The sequence below is a fragment of the Ranitomeya imitator genome, chromosome 1 (assembly GCF_032444005.1).
Source record: "Ranitomeya imitator isolate aRanImi1 chromosome 1, aRanImi1.pri, whole genome shotgun sequence".
Classification (NCBI taxonomy): Eukaryota; Metazoa; Chordata; class Amphibia; order Anura; family Dendrobatidae; genus Ranitomeya; species Ranitomeya imitator.
In genome coordinates this window covers 570,512,602-570,540,348 of record NC_091282.1, presented here as the reverse complement: position 1 = coordinate 570,540,348, position 27,747 = coordinate 570,512,602, and the positions used below count along the sequence as shown (strand labels likewise).

Genomic DNA, 27,747 nt, shown 5'->3' with positions numbered 1-27,747 from the left:
AATAAATAAATAGGCTTTCTATGGCCCACTATTTGAGAGACAGAGATGGCACACCCAGGAGTCAGGAATGGCACACAAGCAGAAAGGGCAATATTAATCTCCCACTGATTTTATTTATTATTTTTTCAGGGAGACTTTAGAAACCAAATAAAAAAAATGATTTTTTTCAGGGAGAATTTAGAAACCAAATAAAAAAAAATGTTTTTTTTCAGGGAGAATTTAGAAACCAAATTAAAAAAAAATAGGCTTTCTGCGGCCCACTATTTGAGAGAGAGAGATGGCACACCCAGGAGTCAGGAGTGGCACACAAGCAGAAAGGCCAATATTAATCTCCCACTGATTTTTTTTATTTTTTCAGGGAGAATTTAGAAACCAAATAAAAAAATAAATAAATAGACTTTCTATGGCCCACTATTTGAGAGACAGAGATGGCACACCCAGGAGTCAGGAATGGCACACAAGCAGAAAGGCCAATATTAATCTCCCATTGATTTTTTTTAATTTTTTCAGGGAGAATTTAGAAACCAAATGAAAAAAAATGATTTTTTTCAGGGAGAATTTAGAAACCAAATAAAAAAAAAAAAATAGGCTTTCTATGGCCCACTATTTGAGAGAGAGAGAGAGAGAGATGGCACACCCAGGAGTCAAGACTGGCACACAAGCAGAAAGGCCAATATTAATCTCCCACTGATTTTTTTTTATTTTTTCAGGGTGAATTTAGAAACCAAATTAAAAAAAAAAAGATTTCTTCAGGGAAAATTTAGAAACCAAATTAAAAAAAATAGGCTTTCTATGACCCACTATTTGAGAGAGAGAGAGAGAGAGAGAGAGAGAGAGAGAGAGAGATGGCACACCCAGGAGTCAAGACTGGCACACAAGCAGAAAGGGCAATATTAATCTCCCACTGATTTTTTTTTTATTTTTTCAGGGTGTCTTTAGAAACCAAATTTTAAAAAAATGATTTTTTTTCAGGGAGAATTTAGAAACAAAATAAAAAAAATGATTTTTTCAGGGAGAATTTAGAAACCAAATGAAAAAAAAATTAGGCTTTCTATGGCCCACTTTTTGAGAGAGAGAGATGGCACACCCAGGAGTCAAGACTGGCTCACAAGCAGAAAGGCCAATATTAATCTCCCACTGATTTTTTTTTATTTTTTCAGGGTGAATTTAGAAACCAAATAAAAAAAAAAGATTTCTTCAGGGAGAATTTAGAAACCAAATTAAAAAAAAATAGGCTTTCTATGGCCCACTATTTGAGAGACAGAAATGGCACACCCAGGAGTCAGGAGTGGCACACAAGCAGAAAGGCCAATATTAATCTCCCACTGATTTTTTTTTATTTTTTCTGTGAGAATTTAGAAGCCAAATAAAAAAAAATAGGCTTTCTATAGCCCACTATTTGAGAGACAGAGATGGCACACCCAGGAGTCAAGACTGGCACACAAGCAGAAAGGCCAATATTAATCTCCCACTGATTTTTTTTTATTTTTTCAGGGTGAATTTAGAAACCAAATAAAAAAAAATAAATAGGCTTTCTATGGCCCACTATTTGAGAGACAGAGATGGCACACCCAGGAGTCAGGAATGGCACACAAGCAGAAAGGCCAATATTAATCTCCCACTGATTTTTTTTTATTTTTTCAGGGAGACTTTAGAAACCAAATTTAAAAAAATGATTTTTTCAGGGAGAATTTAGAAACCAAATTTTAAAAAAATGATTTTTTCAGGGAGAATTTAGAAACAAAAAAAAAAAATAGGCTTTCTATAGCCCACTATTTGAGAGACAGAGATGGCACACCCAGGAGTCAGGAGTGGCACACAAGCAGAAAGGCCAATATTAATCTCCCACTGATTTTTTTTTATTTTTTCAGGGTGAATTTAGAAACCAAATAAAAAAAAATAAATAGGCTTTCTATGGCCCACTATTTGAGAGAGAGAGATGGCACACCCAGGAGTCAAGATTGGCACACAAGCAGAAAGGGCAATATTAATCTCCCAATGATTTTTTTTTATTTTTTCAGGGAGAATTTAGAAACCAAATTAAAAAAAATGATTTTTTTTCAGGGAGAATTTAGAAACCAAATAAAAAAAAAAATAGGCTTTCTATGGCCCACTATTTGAGAGAGAGAGATGGCACACCCAGGAGTCAAGTTTGGCACACAAGCGGAAAGGGCAATATTAATCTCCCACTGATTTTTTTTTTATTTTTTCAGGGAGAATTTAGAAACCAAATTAAAAAGAAATGATTTTTTCAGGGAGAATTTAGAAACCAAATAGAAAGCCTATTTTTTTTTTTTATTTGGTTTCTAAATTCACCCTGAAAAAATTAAAAAAAAAATCAGTGGGAGATTAATATTGGCCTTTCTGCTTGTGTGCCAGTCTTGACTCCTGGGTGTGCCATCTCTCTCTCTCAAATAGTGGGCCATAGAAAGCCTATTTTTTTATTTTTATGGCCCACTATTTGAGAGAGAGAGATGGCACACCCAGGAGTCAAGACTGGCACACAAGCAGAAAGGGCAATATTAATCTCCCACTGATTTTTTTTATTTTTTTTCAGGGTGAATTTAGAAACCAAATAAAAAAAAATGTTTTTTTTCAGGGAGAATTTAGAAACCAAATAAAAAAAAAATAGGCTTTCTGCGGCCCACTATTTGAGAGAGAGAGATGGCACACCCAGGAGTCAGGAGTGGCACACAAGCAGAAAGGCCAATATTAATCTCCCACTGATTTTTTTTATTTTTTCAGGGAGAATTTAGAAACCAAATAAAAAAATAAATAAATAGACTTTCTATGGCCCACTATTTGAGAGACAGAGATGGCACACCCAGGAGTCAGGAATGGCACACAAGCAGAAAGGCCAATATTAATCTCCCATTGATTTTTTTTTATTTTTTCAGGGAGAATTTAGAAACCAAATGAAAAAAAATGATTTTTTTCAGGGAGAATTTAGAAACCAAATTAAAAAAAAAAATAGGCTTTCTATGGCCCACTATTTGAGAGAGAGAGAGAGAGATGGCACACCCAGGAGTCAAGACTGGCACACAAGCAGAAAGGCCAATATTAATCTCCCACTGATTTTTTTTTATTTTTTCAGGGTGAATTTAGAAACCAAATTAAAAAAAAAAAGATTTCTTCAGGGAAAATTTAGAAACCAAATTAAAAAAAATAGGCTTTCTATGGCCCACTATTTGAGAGAGAGAGAGATGGCACACCCAAGAGTCAAGACTGGCACACAAGCAGAAAGGCCAATATTAATCTCCCATTGATTTTTTTTTATTTTTTCAGGGAGAATTTAGAAACCAAATGAAAAAAATGAGTTTTTCAGGGAGAATTTAGAAACCAAATTTAAAAAAAAATAGGTTTTCTATGGCCCACTATTTGAGAGAGAGAGAGAGATGGCACACCCAGGAGTCAAGACTGGCACACAAGCAGAAAGGGCAATATTAATCTCCCACTGATTTTTTTTTATTTTTTCAGGGAGAATTTAGAAACCAAATAAAAAAATGATTTTTTCAGGGTGAATTTAGAAACCAAATGAAAAAAACATAAATAGGCTTTCTATGGCCCACTATTTGAGAGAGAGAGATGGCACACCCAGGAGTCAAGACTGGCACACAAGCAGAAAGGGCAATATTAATCTCCCACTGATTTTTTTTTTATTTTTTCAGGGTGTCTTTAGAAACCAAATTTAAAAAAAATGATTTTTTTTCAGGGAGAATTTAGAAACAAAATAAAAAAAATGATTTTTTCAGGGAGAATTTAGAAACCAAATAAAAAAAAAAGATTTCTTCAGGGAGAATTTAGAAACCAAATTAAAAAAAATAGGCTTTCTATTGCCCACTATTTGAGAGACAGAAATGGCACACCCAGGAGTCAGGAGTGGCACACAAGCAAAAAGGCCAATATTAATCTCCCACTGATTTTTTTTTATTTTTTCTGGGAGAATTTAGAAACCAAATAAAAAAAAATATGCTTTCTATGGCCCACTATTTGAGAGACAGAGATGGCACACCCAGGAGTCAAGACTGGCACACAAGCAGAAAGGCCAATATTAATCTCCCACTGATTTTTTTTTTATTTTTTCAGGGAGACTTTAGAAACCAAATTTAAAAAAATGATTTTTTCAGGGAGAATTTAGAAACCAAATTTTAAAAAATGATTTTTTCAGGGAGAATTTAGAAACAAAAAAAAAAAAAATAGACTTTCTATGGCCCACTATTTGAGAGACAGAGATGGCACACCCAGGAGTCAGGAGTGGCACACAAGCAGAAAGGCCAATATTAATCTCCCACTGATTTTTTTTTATTTTTTCAGGGAGAATTTAGAAACCAAATAAAAAAAATGATTTTTTTCAGGGAGAATTTAGAAACCAAATAAAAAAAAAATAGGCTTTCTGTGGCCCACTGTTTGAGAGAGAGAGAGATGGCACACCCAGGAGTCAAGACTGGCACACAAGCAGAAAGGCCAATATTAATCTCCCACTGATTTTTTTTTATTTTTTCAGGGTGAATTTAGAAACCAAATAAAAAAAAATAAATAGGCTTTCTATGGCCCACTATTTGAGAGAGAGAGATGGCACACCCAGGAGTCAAGATTGGCACACAAGCAGAAAGGGCAATACTAATCTCCCACTGATTTTTTTTTATTTTTTCAGGGAGAATTTAGAAACCAAATTAAAAAAAATGATTTTTTTCAGGGAGAATTTAGAAACCAAATAAAAAAAAATAGGCTTTCTATGGCCCACTATTTGAGAGAGAGAGATGGCACACCCAGGAGTCAAGTTTGGCACACAAGCGGAAAGGGCAATATTAATCTCCCACTGATTTTTTTTTAATTTTTTCAGGGAGAATTTAGAAACCAAATTAAAAAGAAATGATTTTTTCAGGGAGAATTTAGAAACCAAATAGAAAGGCTATTTATTTTTTTTATTTGGTTTCTAAAGTCACCCTGAAAAAATTAAAAAAAAAATCAGTGGGAGATTAATATTGGCCTTTCTGCTTGTGTGCCAGTCTTGACTCCTGGGTGTGCCATCTCGCTCTCTCAAATAGTGGGCCATAGAAAGCCTATTTTTTTATTTTTATGGCCCACTATTTGAGAATGAGAGATGGCACACCCAGGAGTCAAGACTGGCACACAAGCAGAAAGGGCAATATTAATCTCCCACTGATTTTTTTTATTTTTTTTCAGGGTGAATTTAGAAACCAAATAAAAAAAATAAATAAATAGGCTTTCTATGGCCCACTATTTGAGAGACAGAGATGGCACACCCAGGAGTCAGGAATGGCACACAAGCAGAAAGGGCAATATTAATCTCCCACTGATTTTTTTTATTATTTTTTCAGGGAGACTTTAGAAACCAAATTAAAAAAATGATTTTTTCAGGGAGAATTTAGAAACCAAATAAAAAAAAATGTTTTTTTTTCAGGGAGAATTTAGAAACCAAAAAAAAAAAAAATAGGCTTTCTATGGCCCACTATTTGAGAGAGAGAGATGGCACACCCAGGAGTCAGGAGTGGCACACAAGCAGAAAGGCCAATATTAATCTCCCACTGATTTTTTTTTATTTTTTCAGGGAGAATTTAGAAACCAAAAAAAAAAAAAAAAAAAAATAGGCTTTCTATGGCCCACTATTTGAGAGAGAGATGGCACACTCAGGACTGGCACACAAGCCCAAAGGCCAATATTAATCTCCCACTGTTTTTTTTTCAGGGAGAATTTATAAACCTCACAAAAAAAACAGAAAAATAAAAAGGCTTTCTATGGCCCACTATGTGAGAGAGATGGCACACACAGGGATGGCACTCTAGCAGAAATGCCAATCTTAATCTCCCACAACTTATTTTTTTAGGGAGAATTAAAAAAAAAAAAAAAAAAAACAGGGACTGTCCTACAATTACTATCTTCTTGCAGTAATCTCAGCCAGGTATGGCAGGCAGCAATAAGGAGTGGACTGATGCACAAATTATATAAAAAGTGTGGACAAACAAACAAGATAGCTGTGCAGAAAGGAAGGAACAACAGGATTTGTGCTTTGAAAAAAGCAGTTTGTTTGCACAGCAGCGTACACACAGCAATGCAGCTATCAGGGAGCCTTCTAGGGCAGCCCAATGAGCTACAGCGCTGAGGAAAAAAAATGTAGCTTCCACTGTCCCTGCAAACAAAAGGTGGTGTTGGACAGTGGAAATCGCTACAGCACAAGCGGTTTGGTGGTTAATGGACCCTGCCTAACGCTATCCCTGCTTCTGACGAAGCGGCAGCAACCTCTCCCTAGGCTCAGATCAGCAGCAGTAAGATGGCGGTCGGCGGGAACGCCTCTTTATAGCCCCTGTGACGCCGCAGACAGCAAGCCAATCACTGCAATGCCCTTCTCTAAGATGGTGGGGACCAGGACCTATGTCATCACTCTGCCCACACTCTGCGTCCACCTTCATTGGCTGAGAAATGGCGCTTTTCACGTCATTGAAACGCGACTTTGGCGCGAAAGTCGCGTACCGCATGGCAGACCCCACACAGGGGTCGGGTCGGGTTTCATGAAACCCGACTTTGCCAAAAGTCGGCGACTTTTGAAAATGAACAATCCGTTTCGCTCAACCTTAGTGGTGATGGATCAGTAGGTAAAACAGAAGGTGAAGGGGTGGAGAAAGAAATAGAACTGGTGGACATAAAATCGGGAGTAGAGATGGGAATTTGGAAGTTTTGAGGAGTGGAATGGAGGGATTGGGAAGCAGAGGAGGTGGTGGGTGGAGAAGAGGGTTGTGTTCGGCGCATGATTGGTGTGGAAGGAGACTGGTGGTAGTGGGCAGGTAGTAGAGGTTGGGCAGGGAGTGGAGGCAAAGATGATGTGGTCGGGAACTGGTATGATGCTGGTATGGAGCATGAAGCTGGTACAGGGCAGAAAGCTGGTACGGGGCAGAAAGCTGGTACGGGGCAGCAAGATGGTATTGTATAGGAGGGGGAGGAGAGACAATGGCTGGAGGGGGGCAGGTGCGGGAGGAACTACCGTGGCGGGTGGAGGGGTATGGGGGTTAACATACGCTAGAGCAAACTGGCAGGCTTGCATTACATGCATCTGCTGGTCAGGAGATAGGTTGTCTATGCGCTCGAGTACTGCCTGGAAAAAGGAATGATTTGGTGAATTACTTGCATCTGAATGCATCCTATCCAGACGCGTGTGCAACTCAAGAATATTGTTGTTGAGCAAATTGAGGCTATGTGCACACGGCAGGATTTCTGGCAGAAATTTTCCTGACAAAAACCTGACATTTCGGCCAGAAATGACAGAAAAAAAAAGACTCGCACATCCTTTTTTGTATATTTCGGCCAGAAATCCGCATGCGTTTTTTTGCATGTTTTTGATGCGTTTTTTGAGTGTCTTTGATGCGTTTTTTCCAAATGCATAGAATAGCGGGAAAAACGCGAAAAAAAATGCAAAATTAATGAACATCCTGCTTTTTTTACCGCAATGCGTTTTTTTCATGTGCACAAAAATTGCAGAATGCATTCTAAATGATAGGATGCATATGTCTGCAGTTTCTAATGCGGTATTATCATGTTATTATCGTGAAAAAACGTGAAAAAAACACAAAAAAAAACTGAAACGTGTGCACATACCCTGAATCCTGCAGTCATTTGCTCAGACAACAGTTTGAGACACTTCTGGAAGGCTGCATTCAGATGCAAGAACTCAGGTGCATAGCTCTTTTCCTGACCCCTCTGGCGCTGCCTCCCAGAACCCACAGGTGTTCTAAAGGTGGCAGCAGTGTCAGAGGGGTGGGGTAAAGGAAAAGCTATATCCTCACCAGCAGCTTAATGTAACGAAGTCTGCCACGTTGCTCCAGCACTGGTGGATGGGACAGAGGGATCAGATGTGAGGGAAGGCTGGGAAGGTGCAGATGGGTTGCCACTGTCGAGGTGGCCCCCGGTGGTGGACTCCTGTGGGATCTCTTCAGAAGGGTTCAACCCTGCAATCTTCCGAGTGCTGCATATGGTGCTGTGGAACAAAGAAATAAAAAATAATTAATACATTGTTATTGCTTGGCCCTGGCTGAAACCAAAAAAAAGGTTACACATGTAAACATTTTTACTTAGTCAATGGGGTGCTCACCATAGTTGACCGGAGGAACGACAGGGCTCAAGCATACTTGTATTTGCTCCTGCGTCCTCCCGATTCACTCGGGGCCTGCATCTCCTTGTTGAACTCCTTCTGGAAGCGATCCCTGAGTGACCGTCACTGCTTGATAACTCTTTCCCCTGTAAAGTGAAAGCACAAATTGGTTAGTAATGTATACAACACATTACAGCCAGCAACATATCTTACTGAACTGTGAATACTCACGCGCTTGATTCTGGGCCCGAACATCAAGGTGTTCCCAATGGTCCATAAGTTAGTGGCATACTTCCTCCCAGAGCCGATGGGTAACACCAAGATCTGTATGGTGGTGGTCCCCCATATTCCATAGCGGCTCCCACTCTCAGATTAGATTGCTGAGGAGGTTGATGTCTAGACCGGCCTCCTCATCATCTGAGTCCGGAGCACATTGTGAAACCTGTTAAAAAAGACAAAAAACGAAAACATTAAAATGAAATCCTCAACATGAAGTGGAAAAATAAAAACAAAAAACAAAAAAATAAATAAAAAAGGTACTTTCTCGATGGCGACCACCCAGACGCTCACGCCGACGACTCTGGGAGGCGCTTTGAGGACCTCTAGATCGAGCCCCAGAATCAGAAGACTAAAAAAAAAAATGATGTGCTTGGATGTAGGCTTATGTGTTGTGTGTACTGTGATATCTGTAATGATCTGTTTTCATGTGTTGTGTGTACTGTGATGTCTGTGATGATGTGGTTCTGCAATGCATGTAAGAAACTTACTAACTGAGAGCCCGCTCTGGGCTCCACCCCGTTCAGCTCCTACTGGAAGTACCTCTTGTTACGTCCTCACTTCCACCGCGGCTCCCTGCTGTTGCATCCTCGCTTCCACCACGGCTTCCTGCCTCCTCTTGCACTCACCTGTCTTTGGCACCTCGGCGCACCTCCTTTGCTGCAGGTTCCTGTCCGGCGTCCTCTCGTCTGCGTGCGCGCCCGGACTCTGCTTCTCGCCGGCTGCACACGCACGCTCGGTTCAGTGCTGCGCGCGCACATCTCTGAGAGTGTCCCTGCCGCTCTATCCTCTCCTCTCTATCCCCTGGAGGACTCCAACCCAGAAGTCCTCCCAGCGCTGGCCTTATTTGTCCGCCTCTTCCTCCAAACCTTGCCTTGTGTTCATTTGTGCTAGCAACTGACTTTGGCCGCACTATTGTCGAGCATCTCTTTTACCTGACCTTGTGCTTCTTTCTCTATTTCCCTAGTTCCTGTCCTAGTTCCTCATCCAGTCAATCTCCACGTTGTCCTGCCTGCTTGTCCATTGGCACTGCACTGTCCTTGCTTCACTCTCCAGCCAGACCTCCATTATCTTCCGGTTTGTGCTTCTCTCTTACTCTGTGTACCCTCCTGATTCCTATTTCTAGCCCTTTCACCCTGCCTCCCAACTGCCGTGGTGATAGTCTCTCACGGGTCTGCCCCTAACGCTCCCTGTATAGGGGTCGGTTCCATCTGGTCAGCTCACCCGTGGGAGGATTGTTGTCACGGTCCAGTGGGTCCACCCCTTTCGTTCCTTTTTACGTCTCCGTCATAGTCACAGTAGTCACACATCTGATGCTGCAGCTTCCTGTTATTCAAAAATTATATATTAATTATATATATATATATATATATATATATATATACACACACTGCTCAAAAAATTAAAGGGAACACTAAAATACCACATACTAGATATCACTGAATAAAATATTCCAGTTGTAAATCTTTATTCACTACATAGTGGAAAATTTTGAGAACAATAAAATATAAAAATTATCAATGTAAATCTAAATTAATATCTCACGGAGGCCTGGATTTGGAATGATACTCAAAATCAAAGTGGCAAATCAAATTACAGGCTGATCCAACTTCAGTGGAAATGCCTCAAAACAAGGAAATGATGCTCAGTAGTGTGTGTCTGTGTGTGTGTGTGTGTGTGGCCTCCACGTGCCTGTATGACCTCCATACAATGCCTGGGCATGGTCCTGATGAAGTGGCGGATGGTCTCCTGAGGGATCTCCTTCCAGATCTGGACTAAAGCATCCTACAACTCCTGGACAGTCTGTGGTGCAACGTGACGTTGGTGGATGGTGCGAGACATGATGTCCCAGATGTGTTCAATCGGATTCAGGTCTGGGGAACGTACGGGCCAGTCTATAGCTTCAATGCCTTCATCTTGCAGGAACTGCTGACACACTCCAGCGACATGAGGTCTGGCATTGTCCTGCATTAGGAGGAACCCAGGGCCAACCGCACCAGCATATGGTCTCACAAGGGGTCTGAGGATCTCATCTCAGTACCTAATGAGTCAGGCTACCTCTGGCGAGCATATGGAGGGCTGTGCGGCCCTCCAAAGAAATGCCATCCTGCACCATTACTAACCCACTGCCAAACCGGTCATGCTGAAGGATGTTGAAGGCAGCAGATCGCTCTCGAGACTCTGTCATATCTGTCACATGTGCTCAGTGTGAACCTGCTTTCATCTATGAAGAGCACAGGGCGCCATTGGCGAATTTTCCAATCCTGGTGTTCTGTGGCAAATTCCAAGTGTCCTGCACTGTGTTGGGCTGTGAGCACAACCCCCATCTGTGGACGTCGGGCTCTCAAACCATCCTCATGGAGTCAGTTTCTAACCGTTTGTGCAGACACATGCACATTTGTGGCCTGCTGGACGTCTCTGACAGTGGTCCTCCTGTTTCTCCTTGCACAAAGGCTGAGGTAGAGGTCCTGCTGCTGGGTTGTTGCCCTCCTACTGCCCCCTCCACGTCTCCTGGTGTATTGACCAGTCTCCTGGTAGCGCCTCCAGCCTCTGGACACTATACTGACAGACACAGCAAACCTTCTTGCCACAGCTCGCATTGCTGTGCCATCCTGGATGAACTGCACTACTTGAGCCACTTGTGTGGGTTGTAGAGTCAGTCTCATGCTACCACGAGTGTGAAAGCACAACCAACATTCAAAAGTGACCAAAACATCAGCCAGAAACCATTAGTACTGAGATGTGGTCTGTGGTCCCCACCTGCAGAACCACTCCTTTATTGAGTGTGTCTTGATAATTGCCATAATTCCTAAGTGGACAGTTTGATTTCACATAAGTTTGATTTACTTTACTTTACTTTACTTTACTCTGTTGCTTAAGTGTTCCCTTTATTTTTTTGAGCAATGTATCTATATATATAATCGTCTAAGGGGTACTTACGTCTGTCTGTTACGGAAATCCCGCGTTGCTGATTGGTTGTGGTCGCGGCATACTACGTGGCTGTGGTATATATTACGTGGCTGGGCAATATACTACATCGCTGTGCTCTATACTACGTGGCATGTGTTATATACGGCATGGGCTGTGTTATATACTACGTCTCTGTGCTATATACTATGTGGCTGTGCTATATACTACGCGGCTGTGCAATATACTACGTGGCTGTGCAATATATTATACGGCTGGGCAATATACTACGTGTCTGTGCTATATACTATGTGGCTGTGGTATATATTACGTGGCTGGGCAATATACTACATCGCTATGCTCTATACTACGTAGCCTGTGTTATATACTGCATGGGCTGTGTTATATACTACGTGGCCTGTGTTATAAACTGCATGGGCTGTGTTATATACTACATCTCTGTGCTATATACTACATGGCTGTGCAATATATTATGTGGCTAGGCAATAAACTAAGTGTCTGTGCTATATACTACAGGGGCTGTGCTATATACTATGTGGCTGGGCAATATATTTCGTGGGCTGTGCTATATACTACATGGCTGTGGTATATATTACGTGGCTTGGCAATATACTACATCGCTGTTCTCTATACTAAGTGGGCTGTGTTATATACTGCGTGGGCTGTGCTATATACTACGTGGACTGTGTTATATACTACGTGGGTTGTGTTATATACTATGTGGGCTGTATGCTACTTGGCTGTGCTGTATTTCTCTGCTGTGTCTGTGCATCATGAATCGTGGTATGTGTTAAAGAGGGGGGGTCCACTGAGACTCTTACGCCCCGGGCCCTCAAAAAACTGGAGCAGGCCCTGGCTTCACTGATTGTTCGTGGCCGGGCATGACCAATCAGCGACAGGCGCAGTCCGGCTGTGAATTGGCGCGGAATTTGAACCACGCTTTGCTAATTGGTCGCGCCCGGCCGGCTGAATCCTGTGTGTAAATTGCATTATTCTGAAAACTACATTCATATTCTAGAATACCCGATGCGTTAGAATCGGGCCACCATCTAGTGTATATATATTTTATTAGATATTTATTATATGGGGCTTTGCAGAGTGGGGGTGGCTTGATACATACACAAACTTACAATCAACTTTATATATATATATAGATTATGGTAATCCTAATTTACATAAAACTCGAGAGGTTTATCCTGATTTTATGTCAGATATTGAGAAAAACATGCATATGTGTCTTTTTATATAGTGTATGTAAACTTGTGGTTTCAACTGTATATGAATAAAAAGTGATGGTCGTTGGAAAGTAAATATGAGATTTAAAAAAATACAATATGCTTATTTATGTCTGCATTCACTGTCCTCCAACAGGTCTGACTGCAAGGCAAAATGAGTTGGCACAGCCCAAAAATGTGAACAAGATGTATAAGGAAGACAGGTGACTACTATTACTGACAATGGGACAGGAAGAGAAAACAAGATCAAATATTAGGCAAAAGCAAAAAGCTGTTTTTTTGTAATTTATCTAATTATCTGCCTATAGACCCTCTCCAATTTGGCCAGTCAAATCAAGTGCTGTACATGCAATCCCATCCTCCCGCTTGGAGAAACTGGCACAGGCAAAATGTATTAGCAGAGAATGGATGGAAGACCGACCTGTATACTCTATGGTAGACTGCAATTATTCTAACATCTTAGAAAAAATGCAGATAATGCGTCACCGATGCAAATATAGCATTGTATCTTCAATTCCTTTCAGGTGAGTGAAGCATCCAAAACTGCATCTGCAAGACCGCGCACTGTGGAGCTAGCCAAACCAAAGCATCGAGCTGACTACTTTATGTCAAGCACAACAAAAAGTCACCAAGAGGAAGGCAATGTGGTAACTCCTACATCTAGAACGGAGGCTTTAGCAGGTAATGGCAGGTATAAACATAAGAGGCAACACTACTAGCCATGTTACTAAATATCAGATATGAGCGAATCCAATTCTGGGCAAATTTTTAGGAATTCCATAAACCCAGCGTATTTGAATAATGTGCAGTTAGCATCAATCTAATAGAGAAAAATGGGCGCTGACATTTTACACATTGCAGAACAACACATCAGCCAGAGAAGGCTCACTTGACCTTGAGCAAAGTAGGAATGGTTTCCCAGGAGCCATTTAACAGTGGATAAACATTATGGATAGATTGTGAGAGTACAGCATTGAAGTAGGATTACCATCCGTTCACCCATAGCCATATATGTTGAGGTTACTTTGACATTACCAAGGCTGTGATTGCAAAAAAAAACACGAAAGGGGTTGGATTCAGTCCTTCAGAGTATTATGCACGTCTTTTCAGGCTATCGAGTACTTCTAATTTTGTGTGAATCGACTTCCTGCACATTGAATTTTTTGAAAAATTTTTACAAATCTGGCGAATTCCAATTTAAAAATATTTGCTCATCTCTACTACTAAATATGGTTCCATTGTCTGCCCACTTAACTATTGATTAACTCCTTTACTCTGAAGCTCGTTTTCACCTTCCTGACCAGGCCAATTTCTTCAATTCTGACCATTGTCATTTTATGAAGCTTTAACTCTGGAACACTTACGCATATCCCAGTAATTCTGAGATTGTTTTTTCATGACATGTTGTAATTAATGATAATGATGAATTTTGGTCTGTGTGATTTGGGTTTATGAAAATATCGTAAATTTTACAAAAAAATAAAAAAAATGTTACAATTTTCACACTTTGAATTGTTATGCTTACACCATATATATGTAATATGGCATTTATACCACACAAAATAGTTAATAAACAACTTTTTCCCATATGTCTACTTTCCATCAGCATAATGTTTTTAATCATAATTTTTGTAAGGAAATTATAAGGGTTAAACAGTAATCAGCAATTTTTCATTTTTCCAACAGAATTTACAAAACCAATTTTTTAAGGGGCCACATCATATTTCAAGTGACTTTGAGGGGCGTATATGGCAAAAAATACCCAAAAGTGACACCATTTTAAAAACTAAACCCTTCCCTCAAAATGCTGTAAACTAAATTCAAAAAGTTTATGAACCCTTTAGGAGCTTCACATGAATTAAAACAGTGTGGAAAGGAAAATTTAAAATTTTACTTTTTCCCAGAAAAATATTGCTTTTGCTCCAACATTTTCATTTCCACAAGGGTAACAGAATAGAATGGACTGTACAATTTTTTGAACACCGATACTCCATATATGGTGTAAAACTGCTGTTTGGGCGGACAGCAGGGCTCAGAAGGGAAGGATCACCGTTTGACTTTTAAAGCGCAAAATTGGCTGGAATAGATATTGGACATCATGTTGCATTTGCAGAAGCCCTGATGTGCCTCAACAGTGAAAATCACCTCTAAGTGACACAATTTTGGAAACAACACCCTCAATGAATTTATTAGAGCTGTGGTAAGCACCTTGAACCCAGGTGCTTCACATAATGTTATAACATTGAACCGTTAAAATTAAAGAATATATTTTTCCCTCTAAAAATGTTTTTTGCCTGACATTTTTCATTTTCTCAAGGGCCATTTGAATTTTGGAGTGCAATTTTTGCTGGAATAGATAGAAATAAATAGAAATGTGCCATGTCACATTTGAGAAGCCCTGACGTGCCGAAGCAGTAGAAGCCCCAACAAGTGACCACATTTTGGAAACCACACCTCTTGAGAAATTCACCTAGGCATTCCGTTGAGCATTTTTAAAATTCAGGCGAATTGAATTCATGTAGGGGTGCAGTGAGCATATGGACACCTCATGTTCTCACAGAATTTTATACCATTGGGCGGTAAAGAAAGAAAAAATTAAATTTTTACCACTGAAATGTTGTTTTATCTCCCATGTTTTTAATTTTTATAAGGCCTACCAGGAAAAAAACAGATCTCCATTTGTTGTGCAATTTCTTCCTGAGTTTGCCAATACCCTACATGTAATCAAGGAATACTTTCCAGGCACAGTGGAAAGCACAGAAGGGAAAGAGTGCCATATTGTAGTGAAGATTTTGCTGTTATGATTTGCGGGTGCCATGTCACATTGACAGAGCCCCTGAGGTGTACAAACAGCTAAAATCCCCTCATAAGTGACCCAATTTTACAAACTACACCTCTCAATAAATTCATCTAAGGGTGCAGTGATCATATTTTTGACCATTGGGCCTTGAAGAAAAAATATTTACATTTTTTCTACAAAGATTTTCTTTAAGCCCCAGATTTTATATTTTCACAAGCGTAAATGGTAAAATTATCACTCAATTTCTGCTAAAAAAAAGGCAATACCCCATACTGTATGTGGCTGTACTGTACTGCTTAGCAACATGGCGAGACTCCAGAGGAGAATAAATTTTCATAGAATAGTTTGTGTACTCTATATACAGAGCCCCTAAGTGCCAGAAGAGCCGAATTCCCCTTCAAGTGACCACATTTTGGAAATTGCACACCTCTGGGAATTTATGAACAGGTGTAGTGATAATTTTGACTCTATGGCTGTTTTCCAGAAACAAGCAGCAATGGATGCTGCTGAGTGAAAATTGCAAATCTGCTGTTGTGGAGCACAGTACATTGTAGCGCCCATACACTTTGCCCAGCTTGTGATTCTGCAGACAAGGACGCCATAAATTTAGTGGACTCTCATCACTGCAGAAATGCTGAGAAGGGAGAGTTTTCATCTAAGAGCTCGTATTCATTAGCGTAAATAAAATTGCTACAATGTTGTTCCTGAAAAGTAGCATGAGTGTCATAAGAGCACAATGCGATTTTTCTCACCTACCATCATATGACATCGATATGACATGTGTATGCAAACCGTATGCAATGCGTTTTTAATATCAGGTTTTACATACATTAAGTCTCTATCATTTAAAGCTAGCTTTCTAACTAATAAAACAATCTTATAGACAGATAGATGATAGATGGATAGATACATACATACATACATACATACATACAAAAAAATATGTCAGTGAGATATGCAATCAGTGCTTTGCATGTGTACTTTTCTGTTTGCATTTAGCTAATAAATAAAAAAAAAAAAAGAAAAAATGTCATATGATTTACCTTACTTTTATTAACCAGCTTATGGAAAGCAAACAGCTGAGAGCTAGTCTTAATAGTCTGGGAAGGGGGCTGTTACGTGTTACGGAACCACTCAGCACCCAGAATATGTTGTGCAGTTATATGTATGTATAATAGGTTCCATGTGAGCTCCGGCCACCTGCGGCTATTGTCATGTATGTCTGGCCTGCCGCTTTTCTATTGGCCTGCCCTCTGTATCTGTGTGATATATTCTGTATCCTGTGAGTAAAGTGTTGTCAGACAGGAAATACGTGGAGAAGCAGTGATGTTTTATATGTGCCCATGTAACCAAGCAACTCCAGCCAGCGTCCTTCATTCAGCCTCCAGCCAAAGCAGAGTGGACCTCCGGAAACACAGGGTGGTACTGAAAGAGGTACCCCAGATTGGTAGACCCCGTTACAGGGGCAATATCCATGGATCTTCCCAGGCTATTAATATCAGCTCACAGCTGTCTGTGTTGCCTTTACTGGTTGTTAGAAAGGGAGGAACCCCCCCAAAAAATGATGTGTGGACTCCCCTATTTTTAATATCTAGCAAAGGTTAAACATACAGCTGCAGGCTGATATTAGTACTGTAAGCTAGGAATGGGTCATGGATATTGGCCCCCTCCCAGACTAATAGCAACAGCCATCAGCTGCTCCAAAAATGGAGCATTCATTAGATGCTTGCCATAGTGTGTTGGCAAGTTGGGTAATGATTTTGGAGTTGATGTCAGCTTTGTAATATTCACTGACATCAAGCCACGGGGATTAGTAATGAAGAGACGTCTTTGAGACCCCGTAAATTTAAAACAAAAACACAGAGAAAAGTCCTTTATTTGTACAGCACACTCCTCACTGACCCTCTTTTACCCAGTTATTTCCTTTAAAAAAAAAATTTCCAGAGGGGTCCGCCGTAAATCCATCCTATATCCAGCGACTATCTCGAACTCTGCTACATCTTTATGATGTGTTGAGCAGTGACATGAGCGACCACTCAGCACGCCAGCCAGAACATTCTGACGGTAGAGTGAGAACAAGCCTGCAGTGTCGAGCGGTGATATCAGTAAGGTGACCGGAGTAGATCAGCTATGAATTGTGATAACCTTACTAACGTCACTGCTTGCATTTGGAGAAAATTCACAGCTCAACACACCATCCGGATGTAGTAGAGTTGAGGATCATTGTGGGTGTTTTACAGCGCACTCCTTTGGAATATTTAATTTATTAAAGGTAATAAATGAGTAAAATAAGGTCAGGGAGTGCTTTTTACAAATAAAGGACTTTTCTTTGTGTGTTTTTTTATTTAAACTTACGGGGTTAGCAATGGAGGTATCTCATTAATGCCTATACATTACTATCCCATGGGCTTAATGTCAACTGACATTATGAAGCTTGCATCAACTCCAAAACCATTACCCCACATGTTGATGCGCTAAGCGGGATGAGCTGAGGCTAAGCGCCAGAATTGCATGCACCATTTCTAGGGGAGCTGATGGCTGGTGTTATTAGTCTGGGAGGGATCAATATCCATGGCCCCTTCCTAGCCTATTAATATCAGCCCGCAGCTGCCTGCTTAGTTTTTGCTGGTAATTTAAAAAGGGATACCCCATGTCTTTTTTTGGGGGAGTCCCCCTTTTTTAATAACCAATAAAGACTATGCAGACATCTGTCAGCTGACATTAATAGCCTGGGAAGATCCATGGATATTGCCCCCTTCCAAGACTATTACGACCAGCTTGCAGCTGTTTGCTTTCCCTCAGCTGGTGAATAAAGATAAGGTGAATCCCACAGCATTGTTTTCTTTTATTAATTTATTAGCTAAGTACAGTAAACTACACATACTGCACTAATTATATATGTCACTGACATCTTTCTATCTATTCTATTCTTATGATTCACGCTGTGAATTTACTAAACTTTGCTGATGAAATGGTGGGTCTTCTATGACATGGGTGGGTAAAAATCAGGCAGCACATGCATGGTCCGTGTGCTGTGCTTTTTTTTTTCTTTTATTGCACCCATTTACTTGCATTGATAAGTCTTGTCCAATACATGCAGTCACTCACAGCATGCCGCAAATGTCTTCTCAGTCCTATCCAAGCTGAGACAAAAATTGCAGATGAACACGTAATTATTCAATAACATTAGTCAGATTGCACTCCGATTTTATCAGATTGCATTAATCCGATTTAAAAAAACAGATGAGTATGGGCCTTAAATCTCTGCATGACGTGATTCACATGAAACCCTGACGAATCCATTCCCTATAATGAAGCATCAGAGTTACTCTGGACTCCGTCTAGCTTCTGTTCAGTGCTGTCCTTCTTTTCAGATGTACACAAAACTGTGGCAGACCGTCCTTTTATACTCGCCTAAAGAGATGGACCCAGCCGGATCACAGGCCAGATGATGTCCACAGTGCCTCCATCTGCCTCACTATAGGGAATCATCTACCTGTGGTTCTGTCTGAATCACGTATTTTAGAGATTTAAATGGAAAACCTGGTGTAAGCGATCAATGCAGAGCGCAGGATAAATGATAAATGTGCGACGAGCCTTACTGTGATTTTTGGAAGGCACAATAAACAAATCAACAGCAGGTTGAGAATTAGTTTTATTTATTTTTTACGCTTTTCCTCGCGCGGTATAAGTGATAAGACGGATTTATTTCGGGTTTATATATTTGACTACTGCCACACACTAAAAAAAAATGTTGCATTGCCATATTCTAATTTTTCTATATTTCTGCCAAGAGTCATGTTATGGTTTGCTTATTGTCTAACATGTTGAAGTTTTTATTGGTACCCGTTTCGGGCACATAACATTTTTTTGTTCACTTTCTAATTCAATTTTTGGAGGGCAGAATAAACATAAAACCAGCAATTCAGGAATTGTTTTGTGTTTTTTTTTTTACTTAGTATCACTTCCTCGACTTGTGGTATGTGCCTGATTGAAACTTAGGTCTGTCAAATTAATTCAATAGGAATGGAGGATTTAAGCAATTCAATACATTTGCTGTAAAGGAGAAATACCAGTCAAAACTTTGGACACACTTGTTCATGCAATGTTATGTTCTTACTTGAATGCTATGTTCTTACTTGAAAGTGCACATTGTAGACTCAGACTAAAGGCAGCAAAACCACATATGGATACAAGGAGTAAATAAACATGTGTGAAGGAAACTATAATATGTGTTGATCCTTAGATTTCTCAAAGTATATCCCCCTTTTACTCTGAAGATAGCTTTAATAACATTGTTATTTATTTAGCGCCAATATATTACACAGCATTTACAATTAAGTGGAGACATGTACAGACAATAAAAACAAAGCAGCATATAGTTCAACAGTTACAGTAGTGAGGGCCCTACTCGCAAGCTTACGATCTATAGGAAAATAGGGGAGACACAATGGGTGAAAAGTGCTTGTTGCGTATCGTCCTGCCATCATTAACCCCTTACCGACATTGGACGTATATTTACATTTACGCCAATGTCGGAGTTCCTCCCTTTGATGTGGGCTCTGGCAGTGAACCCAAATCTTTCCGGGGACATGTCAGCTGTTTTGAACAGCTGATTTGTGCCTGCAATAGCCGAGGGTACTAACCAGTTAAATGTCGCTGTCAAACTCTGACAGCAGCATTTAAATCGTGCTTCCAGCCATCGGACCGGAAATACGCACACCGGTAACCCCCTCACGTGATCGCGGGTCACCGGTGTGTTGGCATGACAACCTGAGGTCTCCTACAGACCTCTATGGTTGTTAGTGCCGGCTTGCTGTGAGCGCTACCCAGTGTATATACAGTAAACACACAACAGTATCGCCTATATATAACGCATACACATCAGTAGCAGTATTGCCTATATAATGTATACAGACTGCTGTATATACAGTACAATATATAAGTGATGCTGGCTGCTACTGCTGTATATAATCCTAGTATCACCTATATAATGTATGTACAGCAGTCTATATACATTATATACGCAACACTGCTACTGATGTGTATATACATTATATATAGGCGATACTGCTGTGTGCATGTATGTATATATATATACACACAGCAGTATCGCCTATACTGTATATATTGTATATACACATCAGTAGCAGTATCTCCTACATAATGTATACAGACTGCCATTTTTACATTATATAGGTGATACTGGCTGCTATTGCTGTATATAATCATAGTATCACCTATAAAATGTATGTACAGCAGTCTATATACATTATATAGGCAACACTGCTACTGATGTGTATATTCATTATATACCGTAGGTGACACTGCGATGTGTGTGTGTTTGTATGTTATCTATATATATAATCATCTAAGGGGCACTTACGTCTGTTTGTCTGTTTGTCTGTCTGTCACGGAAATCCCAAGTCGCCAGCCGGCCGCGACCAATCAGCAACGTGCACAGTCCGGCCGCAAAATAGCCGCTCCCCACTCCCCTGCAGTCAGCGCCCCCTCCATACTCCCCCCAGTCAGCGCCCGCCACCCACATAGCGTTTTAGCAGTCCGTTACACCGACTGCATTACACCGCGGCATAACGAGGTGTAACGCAGTCTGTTAACGCTGCTATTGTGGGCAGCACGGTGGCGCAGTGGTTAGCACAGCAGCCTTGCAGCGCTGGAGTCCTGGGTTCTAATCCCACCCAGGACAACATCTGCAAAGAGTTTGTATGTTCTCTCCGTGTTTGCGTGGGTTTCCTCCGGGCACTCCGGTTTCCTCCCACATTTCCAAAGACATACTGATAGGAAATTTAGATTGTGAGCCCCATCAGGGACAGCGATGATAATGTGTGTGCAAACTGTAAAGCGCTGCGGAATATGTTAGCGCTATATAAAAATAAAGATTATTATTATTATTATTATTATTAACACTGTGTGACAAACTTTTTACTATTGATGCTGCCTATGTAGCATCAAAAGTAAAAAGATATAACGTTAAAAATAATAAAAAAAAAAATAAAAAATGGGGCTATTCTCACCTTCCTCCGTCCACCGATGCGCGCGAGCGGAGAGGCAGCTGCCAGCTTCCGTTGCCAGAGATGCATTGCGAAATTACCCAGATGACTTAGCGGTCTCGCGAGATCGCTAAGTCATCTGGGTAATTTCGCAATGCATCACTGGGAACGGAAGCTGGCGGCAGCCTCGCACGCATCTGGACAACTTCGGTGGATGCCGGAGGATGAGTATATAACTATTTTTTTATTTTAATTTTTTTTTTTAACAGAGATATGGTGCCCACGCTGCTGTATACTACGTGCGCTATGTTATATACTGTATGACTGATATATACAGTGGGGCAAAAAAGTATTTAGTCAGTCAGCAATAGTGCAAGTTCCACCACTTAAAAAGATGAGAGGCGTCTGTAATTTACATCATAGGTAGACCTCAACTATGGGAGACAAACGGAGAAAAAAAAATCCAGAAAATCACATTGTCTGTTTTTTTAACATTTTATTTGCATATTATGGTGGAAAATAAGTATTTGGTCAGAAACAAAATTTCATCTCAATACTTTGTAATATATCCTTTGTTGGCAATGACAGAGGTCAAACGTTTTCTGTAAGTCTTCACAAGGTTGCCACACACTGTTGTTGGTATGTTGGCCCATTCCTCCATGCAGATCTCCTCTAGAGCAGTGATGTTTTTGGCTTTTCGCTTGGCAACACGGACTTTCAACTCCCTCCAAAGGTTTTCTATAGGGTTGAGATCTGGAGACTGGCTAGGCCACTCCAGGACCTTGAAATGCTTCTTACGAAGCCACTCCTTCGTTGCCCTGGCGGTGTGCTTTGGATCATTATCATGTTGAAAGACCCATCCACGTTTCATCTTCAATGCCCTTGCTGATGGAAGGAGGTTTGCACTCAAAATCTCATGATACATGGCCCCATTCATTCTTTCATGTACCCGGATCAGTTGTCCTGACCCCTTTGCAGAGAAACAGCCCCAAAGCATGATGTTTCCACCACCATGCTTTACAGTAGGTATGGTGTTTGATGGATGCAACTCAGTATTCTTTTTCCTCCAAACACGACAAGTTGTGTTTCTACCAAACAGTTCCAGTTTGGTTTCATCAGACCATAGGACATTCTCCCAAAACTCCTCTGGATCATCCAAATGCTCTCTAGCAAACTTCAGACGGGCCCGGACATGTACTGGCTTAAGCAGTGGGACACGTCTGGCACTGCAGGATCTGAGTCCATGGTGGCGTAGTGTGTTACTTATGGTAGGCCTTGTTACATTGGTCCCAGCTCTCTGCAGTTCATTCACTAGGTCCCCCCGCGTGGTTCTGGGATTTTTGCTCATCGTTCTTGTGATCATTCTGACCCCACGGGGTGGGATTTTGCGTGGAGCCCCAGATCGAGGGAGATTATCAGTGGTCTTGTATGTCTTCCATTTTCTAATTATTGCTCCCACTGTTGATTTCTTCACTCCAAGCTGGTTGGCTATTGCAGATTCAGTCTTCTCAGCCTGGTGCAGGGCTACAATTTTGTTTCTGGTGTCCTTTGACAGCTCTTTGGTCTTCACCATAGTGGAGTTTGGAGTCAGACTGTTTGAGGGTGTGCACAGGTGTCTTTTTATACTGATAACAAGTTTAAACAGGTGCCATTACTACAGGTAATGAGTGGAGGAAAGAGGAGACTCTTAAAGAAGAAGTTACAGGTCTGTGAGAGCCAGAAATCTTGATTGTTTGTTTCTGACCAAATACTTATTTTCCACCATAATATGCAAAATAAATGATAAAAAAACAGACAATGTGATTTTCTGGATTTTTTTTTCTCATTTTGTCTCCCATAGTTGAGGTCTACCTATGATGTAAATTACAGACGCCTCTCATCTTTTTAAGTGGTGGAACTTGCACTATTGCTGACTGACTAAATACTTTTTTGCCCCACTGTACTACTTGGGCAGTGTTATATACTGCGTGGGCTGTGTTATTTACTGTGTGGGCTGTTATATACTACGTGGCTGCTATATACTATGTGGCTGCTCTATATTATGTGGCTGCTATATACTACGTAGCTGTGCTATATACTACGTAGCTGTGCTATATACTACGTGGCTGTGCTATATACTACGGGCTGTGCTATATACTTCGTGGCTGCTATATACTACGTGACTGTGCTATATAGTAACATAGTAACATAGTTAGTAAGGCCGAAAAAAGACATTTGTCCATCCAGTTCAGCCTATATTCCATCATAATAAATCCCCAGATCTACGTCCTTCTACAGAACCTAATAATTGTATGATACAATATTGTTCTGCTCCAGGAAGACATCCAGGCCTCTCTTGAACCCCTCGACTGAGTTCGCCATCACCACCTCCTCAGGCAAGCAATTCCAGATTCTCACTGCCCTAACAGTAAAGAATCCTCTTCTATGTTGGTGGAAAAACCTTCTCTCCTCCAGACGCAAAGAATGCCCCCTTGTGCCCGTCACCTTCCTTGGTATAAACAGATCCTCAGCGAGATATTTGTATTGTCCCCTTATATACTTATACATAGTTATTAGATCGCCCCTCAGTCGTCTTTTTTCTAGACTAAATAATCCTAATTTCGCTAATCTATCTGGGTATTGTAGTTCTCCCATCCCCTTTATTAATTTTGTTGCCCTCCTTTGTACTCTCTCTAGTTCCATTATATCCTTCCTGAGCACCGGTGCCCAAAACTGGACACAGTACTCCATGTGCGGTCTAACTAGGGATTTGTACAGAGGCAGTATAATGCTTTCATCATGTGTATCCAGACCTCTTTTAATGCACCCCATGATCCTGTTTGCCTTGGCAGCTGCTGCCTGGCACTGGCTGCTCCAGGTAAGTTTATCATTAACTAGGATCCCCAAGTCCTTCTCCCTGTCAGATTTACCCAGTGGTTTCCCGTTCAGTGTGTAATGGTGATATTGATTCCTTCTTCCCATGTGTATAACCTTACATTTATCATTGTTAAACCTCATCTGCCACCTTTCAGCCCAAGTTTCCAACTTATCCAGATCCATCTGTAGCAGAATACTATCTTCTCTTGTATTAACTGCTTTACATAGTTTTGTATCATCTGCAAATATCGATATTTTACTGTGTAAACCTTCTACCAGATCATTAATGAATATGTTGAAGAGAACAGGTCCCAGTACCGACCCCTGCGGTACCCCACTGGTCACAGCGACCCAGTTAGAGACTATACCATTTATAACCACCCTCTGCTTTCTATCACTAAGCCAGTTACTAACCCATTTACACACATTTTCCCCCAGACCAAGCATTCTCATTTTGTGTACCAACCTCTTGTGCGGCACGGTATCAAACGCTTTGGAAAAATCGAGATATACCATGTCCAATGACTCACCGTGTTCCAGCCTATAGCTTACCTCTTCATAAAAACTGATTAGATTGGTTTGACAGGAGCGATTTCTCATAAACCCATGCTGATATGGAGTTAAACAGTTATTCTCATTGAGATAATCCAGAATAACATCCCTCAGAAACCCTTCAAATATTTTACCAACAATAGAGGTTAGACTTACTGGCCTATAATTTCCAGGTTCACTTTTAGAGCCCTTTTTGAATATTGGCACCACATTTGCTATGCGCCAATCCTGCGGAACAGACCCTGTCGCTATAGAGTCCCTAAAAATAAGAAATAATGGTTTATCTATTACATTACTTAGTTCTCTTAGTACTCGTGGGTGTATGCCATCCGGACCCGGAGATTTATCTATTTTAATCTTATTTAGCCGGTTTCGCACCTCTTCTTGGGTTAGATTGGTGACCCTTAATATAGGGTTTTCATTGTTTCTTGGGATTTCACCTAGCATTTCATTTTCCACCGTGAATACCGTGGAGAAAAAGGTGTTTAATATGTTAGCTTTTTCCTCGTCATCTACAACCATTCTTTCCTCACTATTTTTTAAGGGGCCTACATTTTCAGTTTTTATTCTTTTACTATTGATATAGTTGAAGAACAGTTTGGGATTAGTTTTACTCTCCTTAGCAATGTGCTTCTCTGTTTCCTGTGCTATATACTACATACTACGTGGCTGTGTTATATACTACGTGGCTGTACTATATCCTGCACCCCGAACCCCGACATCCTGCGACCAATCAGCGACAGATGCAGTTCAGCCGCGAATTGACGTGGGATTTAAACCACGCTTCGCTAATTAGTCGCGCCCGGCCGGTCGTGACCAATCAGCGATATTGGCGCGGTATTTAAACACCACTTCGTTCATTGGTTGTGCCCGGCCGGCCCCGACCAATCAGCGATATTGGCGCTATATTTAAACACCGCTTCGGTCATTGGTCGTGCCAGGCCGGCGGTGACCAATCAGTGACAGGCGCAGTCCGGCCTCGAAATGGCGCCAGATTTGAACCACCTTCGTTGATCGGCCAGCCGGGCACCACCAATCAGCGATTTTGGCACGGAATTTAACTCCCCACTCACAGCGTGATGTACATACATACATACATACATATTCTAAAATACCTGATGCGTTAGAATCGGGCCAACATCTAGTATATATATATATATATATATATATATATATGTATATATATATTAGATGGAGTCCCGATGCTATCGCATCAGGAGGGCGGTAATGTCATGTTGGGGGCAGGCTTTGCGGTGTTCGAGAATCACTCCCTCAATGTGCTCACCCACCTATCCACTCTCTCTTTCCCCGTGTGCGCCTCCTGTCTGTGCTCTCTTCTTTCACCTGTCTACCCCATGTGTTATCCCCCTATTGGCATATTTTTAGGAGGAGCCATGTTGGCGTTGATATTTGCTTTTTAAAGGGGTTTTCCCATGATCGAAAGTTCATTTTAAAAATTGTCTGTGTCTGACTGTGTACAGAAAATATCACAGCACCTGGGCAGGGAAGGAAGCAAAAGACAACACTGACATTACAGCAGGAGATCGCAGAGGATATATTTTGTGAGGTAAAATATTGTTTAAAAACAGTCAGTGAAATATTTTACCTGACAAAACAAATCCTCTGTGATCCCCTGCTGTAATGTCAGTATTGTCTTTTGCTTCCTCCCCTGCCCAGGAGATGTGGTATCTTCTGAACACGATCAGACACAGACACTTTTTAAAATGAACTTCCGTTTGTGGGAAAACCCCTTTCATGTGACCGTCTTCCTCTGCCTGTAGACACGTCACACACCAGCTGCCGGGATTAGGTGAGTGATTCAATGCACCTGAGAGGAATTTGTGCAGGCACAGTAAATCAGACCATGAAGAGAAAGAAGTATTGCTGCACAGCCTGAATGTAACGTACTGGTAAGAACACAGTCACTTGTGGGTGTAAGGCTTCAGTAACTGGAGGTGCTCGCATACGAAAAAACAAACAATCCAGTATAAATATAAAAAAGAACTGCGGCAGCACTCACCAGATATCGTAGATCAAACCTTTATTGAAGGTAAAAAATCCATCATGACGTGTTCACGGCTCGGGGGAGTGCGGACATAGCGGAAGTGAGCAGGGGAAGACAACAGCTGTTTCGCGCTCTACCAGCGCTTCTACAGGTCTAGCAAACTGGGAAGTGACACCGGCTGAAGTAGGTGAGTCACAAATGGACCCTCCCACTCAAACCGTGCACACCAGACCCAGTAATTGCCAGGTACACCTTTGTGAAAAGACAAACACATGACTACATCAATTACATCATGTTACAAAACACATTTACAATAAAAACAAATGTACAGAAGACACCTGGATAAAATTAGTACAACCAATAAGAGGACCAACTGATGAAAAATCATCTTTCCCTATACACCAGTCTGAAAATAATCCAAAATAATTATAAAAATAATTATAAGCATTACAAGGGATAATAATTAACCTGAATACAAAGGACAACCTTTCTCCTGACTAGCCTAGTTTCAACGAATATTCTATGAAAATGCTGCGCAGAGACACTATACATTTGGTAGCAGTCATTTGTGTTTGTATTTATCTGCTCACACACAAGAGGCAAAATACACAACATGAAATGGCCAGACAAACAAAAAAACAAAAAAAACAAACAAACATAAAAAAAACCACCCTTTTCCAGCAAAGCAGCAATGTACGGCACCAATCATAAGAACACCGACAGGTCAGTTCTTTCATTCAGCCCGGCAGCACCTGCTGCTTGTGTCTGTAGGATCCACCATGCTTCACGTCTCAGGAGAAGTCTATGGAGGTCACCACCTCGAGCAGGTAATTTAACCCTCTCTATCCCCGCAAAAGTGAGGACCTCAGACTTACCATCATGTGTGTCCCTAATATGGTCAATCAGCCGAGGTACCCCCTTACCTGTACGGATAGATCTAAGGTGCTCTCTAAAGCGCACAAACATCGGGCGTTTAGTTT

The 27,747-nt window shown here is 41.0% G+C and overlaps 1 protein-coding gene across 1 annotated transcript in view; it reads left to right on the top strand.

Moving 5' to 3' along the window:
- The window catches only part of SPMAP2 (sperm microtubule associated protein 2), a 216,020-nt gene that overhangs the window by 147,618 nt on the left and 40,655 nt on the right, over positions 1 to 27,747 (top strand). The window contains exons 4-6 of the mRNA XM_069745532.1: positions 12,680 to 12,746; positions 12,852 to 12,978; positions 13,068 to 13,224. Coding sequence (XP_069601633.1) covers positions 12,680 to 12,746; positions 12,852 to 12,978; positions 13,068 to 13,224 — 351 coding nt within the window. The remainder of the gene's footprint in view (positions 1 to 12,679; positions 12,747 to 12,851; positions 12,979 to 13,067; positions 13,225 to 27,747) is intronic.